This window comes from Terrapene carolina, unplaced genomic scaffold (assembly GCF_002925995.2).
Source record: "Terrapene carolina triunguis isolate 2854851 unplaced genomic scaffold, T_m_triunguis-2.0 Scaffold419, whole genome shotgun sequence".
Taxonomy (NCBI): Eukaryota; Metazoa; Chordata; order Testudines; family Emydidae; genus Terrapene; species Terrapene triunguis.
Window position 1 is genome coordinate 3,510 of NW_020664770.1, and position 8,546 is coordinate 12,055.

Genomic DNA, 8,546 nt, shown 5'->3' on the forward strand with positions numbered 1-8,546 from the left:
CAAGGCCTAACTACACACACTGCTGCACTGATTTCTTGAGGTTTCTAAAACTAGCACACAGTGAGTGCTACTAGAGAGCTCACAAATTATTTAAAGAGATACTAACCTACCCTTATACACTACACCATCTTTAATGTGGGCCCTGAATTTGTGGGACAGGCCCAGTGTACTTGAGAAAGCAAATGCCTAAAAATGTTGATATCCAAAGTCTACAGCCAGAATGCAGAACTCAGAAGCCGTGAGTCTCTCCGGAAAGTCAGGAGATGGGCATAGATTCATAGAAAGTCAGAATGGACCATTGTGATCAGTTAGTCTGATGTCCTGTATAACACAGGACTTAGGACTCCCCTGAATTAGTTCCTGTTTGAACTAGAGCATATCTTTTCTAAAAAACGTCCAAACTGAATTGGAAAAAATGCCACTAATGGAAAATCCATGGTAAGTTTTTTCCAGCAGTTAATCACCCACACTGTTAAAAAGTTTGTGCCTTATTTTGAGTCTGAATTTGTCCACGTTCAACTTCCAGCCATTGTATCTTGTTATATATTTATCTGCTAGATTGAAGAGCCCATTATCAAATTTCTGTTCCCTGTGTAGATATTTATAAACTGTGATTAAGTCACCCCTTAACCTTCGCTTTGTTAAGCTAAATAGACTGCGCTCCTGGAGTCTTTCACTACAAGGCATATTTTCCAATGTTTTAATCATTCTTGTGGCTCCTCTCTGAATCCTTTCCAATTTTTCAACACCCTTCTTGAATTGTGGGCACCAGAACTGGCCACAGTATTCAAGTAGTTGTCGCAGAACTAGTATAACCTCTCTACTCCTCCTTGAGATGCCCATGTTTATTCATCCAAGGATTACATTAGCCCTTTTGGCCATTTATCCACCATAACCTGCAAGTCTCAGGGTATGTCTTCACTACCCGCCGTATCGCGTCGTTAAGACGCGATATATCGATCCCCGAACGCGCTCACCGTCAACTCTGGAACTCCACCAGAGCGAGCGGCGGTAGCGCAGTCGACGGGGGAGCCGCGGCCGTCGATCCCGCGCCGTGTGGACCCCAGGTAATTCGATCTAAGATACTTCGACTTCAGCTATGCTATTCGCATAGCTGAAGTTGCGTATCTTAGATCGATTCCCCCCCCCAGTGTAGACCAGCCCTTATTCACTGCTTCCCAAGATAGAGGCCCCCATTCTGTGTCTATGGCCTGCATTCTTTCTTCCTAATTGAATGAATTTATATTTGGCCATATTGAAATACAAATTCTTTACTGACACCCAACTTACTAAATGATCCAGATCGCTCTATAAGGGTGATCTGTCCTCTTCATTATTTACCACATCTCCAATCTTTGTGTCATCTGCAAACTTTATCAGCGATGAGCTTGTGTTTTCTTCCAGGTGACTGATAAAAATGTTAAATAGCAATAGGGCCATAAACCAATTCCTGTGGGACCTCACAAGATACACACCTACTTGATGACGATTCCCTGGTTACAGTTACAGTTTGAGACCCACCAGTTAGCCAGTTTTTAATATATTTAATTTCTGCCATTTTAATTTGATATGATTTGTTTTTTAACCATAATGTTGTGCAGTACCAGTCAAACACCTTTCAAAATTCTAAGTATGGTCATCACTATTACCTTTATCAGCCAAACTTGTAATCTCAAAAAAGGTACAAAGTTAGTTTTCCAAAAATTCATGTTGATTTGTTTTATTTACATTACCTTCCTTTAATTCTCTAGTAATCGAGTCCCATATCAGCCGCTCCATTCCCTTGTCCAGGATTGATGTCATGCTGACAGGCCTATAATTACTCAGGTCACCCTGTTTATCCTTTTTAAAAATTGGCACAAAATTAGCTTTCCTCCAGTCTTTTGGAATTTCCTCGGTACTCCCAGATTTATTGAAAATCAACATTAACTACTCTTCAGCTACTCCTTAGCCAGCTCTTTTAAAACTCTTGGATGCAAGTTCGCTGGATCTGCTGATTTAAAAGTGTTTAACATTAGTAGCTGCTGTTTAACATCCTCCAGATATACTAGTGAAATGGAAGGAGTTGTTATCATATGATGAGACTATATTATTTAATTTTTTTAACATTCTAATCATGCCGATCTTCCCATCAAGTTTCAGTAATAACAAGTAGGCTGAATTTTTTCTCATTAACAAGCAATTCCAATTTATTTTGTTTTTTACCCAGGCTCCTAGTGTGTAGACAATTAAAGAATTTCTTCTCTTAGTGTCTCTTGGTGCCTTGAATAATTTTGTTCTCAACATCTTGATCTTTTGGTCTGAGTGCTCATTTGTTCCCTCATTTGTTTTCTCTTTTTGTTATTAGTTTAATGCCCTCTTGACTACTCTAGCCAGCTTGTCCCCTAGCAGATTGGTTTCCCTTCAACAGATATGAAGGCCATCCAACCTGTACAGCCCTCTCTCCCCCTAGAAGATGGTCCAATATTTCATAAAACCAAAACCCTCCACTGCTTACCTAGCCAGTGGTTCGCTTCCAGAACCTTCTGCCTTCCTTCGCTTCCAGAACAAGAAGCATCTGAGACTATCACTTTCACATTCCTTTCCTTTAGCACCCTTCCGGTTTCTCTGAAGTTGTCTGTAATCGGTGAGGTGCCCCATGACACAGTGTTATTAATGTTGATACGGACCATCGCCACTGGATCCTTGCCCACTGACTCCAGAAGCCCTATCCGATCTCAGAGTGACTCCTCATGTCTGGGCTCCGTCCTGTTGTCTGCCTGTCCCTGGCAGAGTGTTCTTTCCATTCTTCTTAGCACAGAATCCCCAACAAGAATCGTCTGCCTTCCTTGCATGGGTGGAGATCTCTTTGCAGGCACGCTTAATTGTCTTGTGGGTTGGGCAGGCCTGCACAGGTCTCCATTCTGTTTGGTTAACTAGATATTGCAGTTTCCACATTGAGAACATGATAACAATGGGATACTTCTAGCTGTGTGGAGTTCCTTCTGGTCCTTTTCTCTCTGGTGTTCACGGTTTGCCCATCCTCAAATGCCTCCAGCTGTGGAGAATGTCACCTGGTCCTCCCACCTCAGTGATTACAAACTGCCACGCCTCCTTCTCTGATCTCCTCCTCTCCCTGGTTCTGTGGTGGCCAGTTCCATTCTTGAATCTGGGGTGCTGATGCTTTCTGAATGTGGTTGTCCAAGAACTCCTCAGCATCTCTGTATCTGTACTTGTCCTGCCAAACCACTAATCTTTCTTCCAGCATAGCCACCAACTTGCACTTCATCCAGAGGAAGTTTGATCTAACCTCCTTCAGGAAAGAAAATGTGGCACATCCGTTGCAGGTCACAACCACTGTTCCATTGCTGGCCACGTAAAACTGTACCTAGAAGAAACCTCTCACACTCCCTCCAAAAGTCCCCTGTTTGCCTCTCCAGTTCATCTTAAAAAACACTAGTGTAAAAAAAAAAAAAATACATTTTGCAGCAATTTTATTTGCTTTCTGGGTTTTTCAGCATTGGGGCAGGGCCCCTCCCTCCCACCACCAGGGGCTAAGCTGCCTGGCCTCAGTATTTATGTATTGCATTGCAGCCACAAAACTTCACCTGCAACAGCACACGTGCAAAAATTAAACCTCCCTGCCGCTGCTCACAGGGGGACACCAACTACTAACCCTCCCCTACTGCTGGGAAGCTGCCCTTCTGGCCCTCTCCACCCCCTTCTCTTCCCATTACTTTGTCTCCACTCTGCTCCAACCAATGTCTTCCCGCACGGTCTCCAGTCTCTTTCCCACCTGCCCTATATTCATCTGTCTTTCCCTTTGCAGTCTCCTGTTTCTAACACCTGCAACCCCATATGCCCCTGCTATTCCTCAGCCTCTCTGGCCCCACAAATCCCCCTGAATCATAGAATATTAGGGTTGGAAGGGACCTCAGGAGGTCATCTAGTCCAACCCCCTGCTCAAAGCAGGACCAATCCCCAGACAGATTTTTACCCCAGTTCCCTAAATGGCCCCCTCAAGGATTGAATACACAACCCTGGGTTTAGCAGGCCAATGCTCAAACCACTGAACTATCCCCCCCCCCCCCCCCTCAGCCTCCCTCTGACCCCCACACATTTCCATTTATCTTCATAGTTTCCTGTCCAGTCTCCTAACCACAGAGTCAGTTGTGCCTGAGGAGAGCAGGGCTTCAGTCTCATTGTTTTCAATGTGAGTTGGTGGCCATCTTTACCAAGGGCAGTCTCACTCTCACTTCCACATGCCAAAACTGCAGGGAAGTGGCGGCCATCTTGAATCAGGGCAGTTTGACTCCAGCCTCTTCCCCTCCAAAGTAATGGGACCATGTTGAACAAAGGAACATGTGAGTTCTGTGCCAGGAATCATGAGATTCCTATGAGAGCATGGGAAATGTCCAAAAATTCCAACTAAATATTGTGAGACTCATGATAAAATCACCAGAGTTGAGAGCTCTGGGCATCACAGTTTCGCCACAGAAACTGTGTGTTTTTAATGACAGTTTTGAGAAATTTCCTCTTCTCTGGGGCAGTTCCCTGCTCTCTGTGGGGAGGGGGATTTTCCAGCCCTGCCCACGACTGAGCTGGTGGGATTATGGCTAGAGGAACAGGTCCTGAGTGGGGGACTCTGGCTGTTTCAGGGGCCGGTGACCTTCGAGGAGGTGGCTGTGTATTTCACCCAGGAGGAGTGGGCTCTGCTGGACCCCAGTCAGAGAGCCCTCTACAGGGACATCATGCAGGAGAATTATGAGACTGTGACCTCGCTGGGTAAGGATTCCTGTCTCCTTGGTTATTAGAAGCTGGGGAGTCTCTGAAGCATCTGGGTTGGCTTCTGCTCAGGGTTCTTCCCTGGTCCCTTAGATTTCAGGGGGATTCCCCAGAACCCATGGGGAAGCGTCTGCGTCCTCTATGCCTCCTCCTATGGGAGAGGAGATATGGAGACACAGTAGGGTGTTAAGACATCCCCATCCCCATCCCCATCCCCAGCATGTCCAAGAGAGAGGATGAATGGTATGTTCCTATCTGTGTTTTTAAATATGGGCACACACTGGTATGCAGAAAGATGTTGTGTGTCCCTCCCTTCTCAGGACTGGCTCTATACCCGGAAAGGGCTCTGGTCTCACCAGGGTTACAAAGGGGTAAGAAGTTGCACAACTGTGCTTTGCCAGAGTCATATAATCCCTAGTGGGTGGAAATCCCTGAATCTCCTGCAGGAAGAATTGCAGGTCTCCCAGGAACCATCTGGCCATCCCAAAGGGGCTCTAGGAACATTTTTCCATCTGTTGAATTTCTACAAGGGCACCCACCCAACCCATCTCTGGGTCAGAATAACTGTAAAATTCTTGTCTCGTCTGTTTTCTTTTCCTGGAGCAGGTTTTCCCATTCCCAAACCGGATGTGATCTCTCAGCTGGAACGGGGGGAAGAGCCGTGGGTTCTGGATCTCCAGGGCTCTAAGGAAAGAGAGATCCTGAAAAACATCCACACAGGTGAGGAATTGGTTAAATGGACACAGAAACCACCCGCCATTGATGTCAACAGCTGGGATTCCCACAAAGGCCCCATGAGCTACCCCAGTTCTGCCCCATCTCACCCAGGTCAGGATTGTTCCCACGAGGTGTCGTGTGATTCATGGCTTCCCGCCCGCCCTGCCTGACACCTGACTGTAGCTCCCTTCATCCGGAGTTGTTGAATGGGATGTGGAGGCAGAATTGGTTCCCTCCTGTCTTCCGGAGAAAGGTTTTGGAGGCGGGGACATTCAGCTCCTGCTTTTTTCAATCTTCCCAGCAGTTATTTTGGTTTGCTCCCCACTTTGCACTCTCCTTTCTGAGGTTCCCTTTCATCCAAGATCAAGTTGATATTCATGTCTGAATTTTCCCTCTGTCCCAGGAGGTGATGGGACGGTGACTGAGAAGGAGGCGGAGAATTCTCAGCGGGAAGGTCTCGAGGAAGTGGAACTGCATGGGATGCGATCAGGAAGAGCTGAAGGGAACAGTCCCTGCTCAGGACTCCAGGAAGCAACCTGCAAGAGTCAGCTCAGGCCAGAGAGGCAGCTGGGAAACCACCGAGGGAAGACACAGGGTAAATCCACTCACCGTGGAGGAGTTTTGAAAGACCTTCCCAAAGACACGATCCAGCCAGGAATCTGCACTAAAGAAAAAACATATGATTGTGCTGAGTGTGGGAAAAGCTTCAGTTGGAGATCACATCTTATTGTACACCAGAGAAACCACACGGGGGAGAAACCCTATAACTGCCCCGAGTGCGGGAAAAGCTTCAGTCGGAGCTCTACCCTGATTATACATCAGAGAGTCCACACGGGAGAAAAACCCTACGAGTGTCATGACTGTGGGAAGAGCTTCAAGCGCAGCTCAGAACTTCTGTCACATCGACGAACCCACACGAGAGAGAAACCCCATAACTGTCCCGACTGTGGGAAAACCTTCAGTGATGGCTCAAACCTCATTAAGCATCAGAGAATCCACATGGGACAGAAACTCTATAACTGCCCTGAGTGCGGGAAGAGCTTCAGTCGGCGCTCACACGTTATCACTCATCAGAGAATCCACACGGGAGAGCGGCCCTTCTACTGCCCTGAGTGCGGGAAGGGGTTCAGTCGGAAGGCTCATGTCATTACACACCAGAAAACCCACACTGGAGAGAGACCCTTTAGATGTCCTGAGTGCGGGAAAAGCTTCATTCGGAGCTCAGACCTCACTATACATAAAAGAATCCACACAGGAGAGACACCCTATAAATGTTCCGTCTGTGGGAAAAGTTTCAAGCAGAGCTCAGAACTTATTTCACATCAGAGAATCCACACAGGAGAGAGACCTTATAACTGCCCCGACTGCAAGAAAAGCTTCAGTAATAGCTCTGACCTTATTGTGCATCGGAGAATCCACACAGGAGAGAAGCCCTATAAATGCTCCGATTGCGGGAAAAGCTTCAGTCACAGCTCGGCCTTTATTAGACACAGGAGAATCCACACTGGCCTGAGGCCCTATAACTGCCCCGAGTGCAGGAAAAGTTTTGCTCAGAAATGGCACCTTATTAGACACCAGAGAATGCACAATGGAGAGACACCCTATAAATGTTCTGTCTGTGGGAAAAGCTACAAGGCAAAGGTCTCCCTCATGTCCCACCAGAAACTCCACACAGGATAGAAGGCAGTGGGAGCTCTCCCTGTGGGGCAATGGGTCTGTGCTCCCTTGAAGCAAAGTGTAAACCTGCTGCAATTGAGGATGGGCGGAGTGCGGGCAGCAGGCAGGTGGATGGTTTGGATTTCAGTGAGGACGGCTGGTGGGGCCAGAGGAGGGGGAAATGCTGGGTATTGGGGAGATGAGTCATTTCAGGGTCTAGGGGGAGCAGGCGATGGAATTAGTGGGGAGACATTTGTGCAAGTTCCAATTTAGCAGGGAGGTAAAAATTTCCCGTTGCCATCCAGTCATCCTTGCAGCTCCTAAGGCCTTGAGGACAGATGCGCGGGGATGTTCTGTAGGGCAGCACCAAGTAGCCGTATGGGGCTGTAGTTATAAGGCAGCCGAGAGCTACTGCTCTGAAGTAACAGGATTTGAGAGCAAGTCTCGGTGTATTGAACGTCCCTGTAGACATGGGGAAGGAGGGGAGAGAGATGCACTGGACATTGGGGAATCCAGGGGGGAGATTCCCCAGAGAGGTTTGATTGCCCTGTGAGAGCCGGGGACTTGGGACGTAGCACTCCTGGGTTTGGCTCCTGGCTCTGAGAAGAGAGTGTGGTCAGGTGGCTAGAGCAGGGCGAAGGAAGTGGAAGTTAGGACTTCTCAGTTCAGTAGCCAACTCTCTTTGTGTGACCCCATACCAGTCACTTCCCCTCTCTGTGGTGCCGTTCCTCCCGTCTCTGCCCCCCTGGGGATAGTAATAGTCGCCCACTTCCCTGGAGAGTTGTGTGATGTCACTAATCACTGTGTGTTCATCGAGTCTAAGGCCAGAAGGGACCATTGTGTTCCCCTAGCCTGACCTCCTGCATAGCGCAGGCCATAGGCCTTCTGTGAATTAATTCCTGTTTGAACCAGAGCAGAACTTTTTTTTAAAAACATCCAGTCTTGATTTAACAATTGCCACTGATGGAGAATCCACCACAACCCTTGGTAAGTTGTCCCACCGTTGAAAAGTTTGTGCCGTATTTCTAGGCTGAATTTGTCCAGCTTCAAATTCCAGCCATTGGCTCTTGTTAGATCTTTGTCTGCTAGACTGAAGAGCCAATTGTCAAATATTTGTTTCCAAGATACTTACTTAGAGACTGTGATCAAGTCACCTCCTAATCTTCTCTTTGCTAAAGTAATTAGATCAAGGTCCTGGAGTCTTTCACTATAAGGCATGTTTCCCAAGGCTTTAATCATTCTTGTGGATCCTCTCTGAACCCTCTCCAGGTTATCAACAACCTTCTTGAATTGTGGACACCAGAACTCGACACAGTATTCAAGTAGCTGTCACACCATTGCCAAATACGGAGGGTAATAAAACCTCTCTACTCCTACTCAATATTCCCCTGTTTAGACATCCAAGGAGC

The 8,546-nt window shown here is 47.2% G+C and overlaps 1 protein-coding gene across 1 annotated transcript; it reads left to right on the forward strand.

Annotated features, from left to right (window-relative positions):
- Positions 1 to 4,730: 4,730 nt before the first annotated feature.
- Positions 4,731 to 8,018, forward strand: LOC115271319 (zinc finger protein 34-like). Its single transcript, XM_029912996.1, has 3 exons — positions 4,731 to 4,764; positions 5,371 to 5,484; positions 5,885 to 8,018. Exons 1-3 carry the CDS (start codon positions 4,731 to 4,733, stop codon positions 7,159 to 7,161), a joined length of 1,425 nt encoding a protein of 474 aa, XP_029768856.1. The 3' UTR covers positions 7,162 to 8,018.
- Positions 8,019 to 8,546: the final 528 nt, after the last annotated feature.

Excerpts from the sequence above, each read along its gene's own strand:
- LOC115271319 (XM_029912996.1), top strand. The coding sequence starts at position 4,731 with ATGCAGGAGAATTATGAGACTGTGACCTCGCTGG. Across the intron at positions 4,765-5,370 it reads TGAGACTGTGACCTCGCTGG|GTTTTCCCATTCCCAAACCG; the intron begins GTAAGGATTCCT and ends TTCCTGGAGCAG. Across the intron at positions 5,485-5,884 it reads CCTGAAAAACATCCACACAG|GAGGTGATGGGACGGTGACT; the intron begins GTGAGGAATTGG and ends CCTCTGTCCCAG.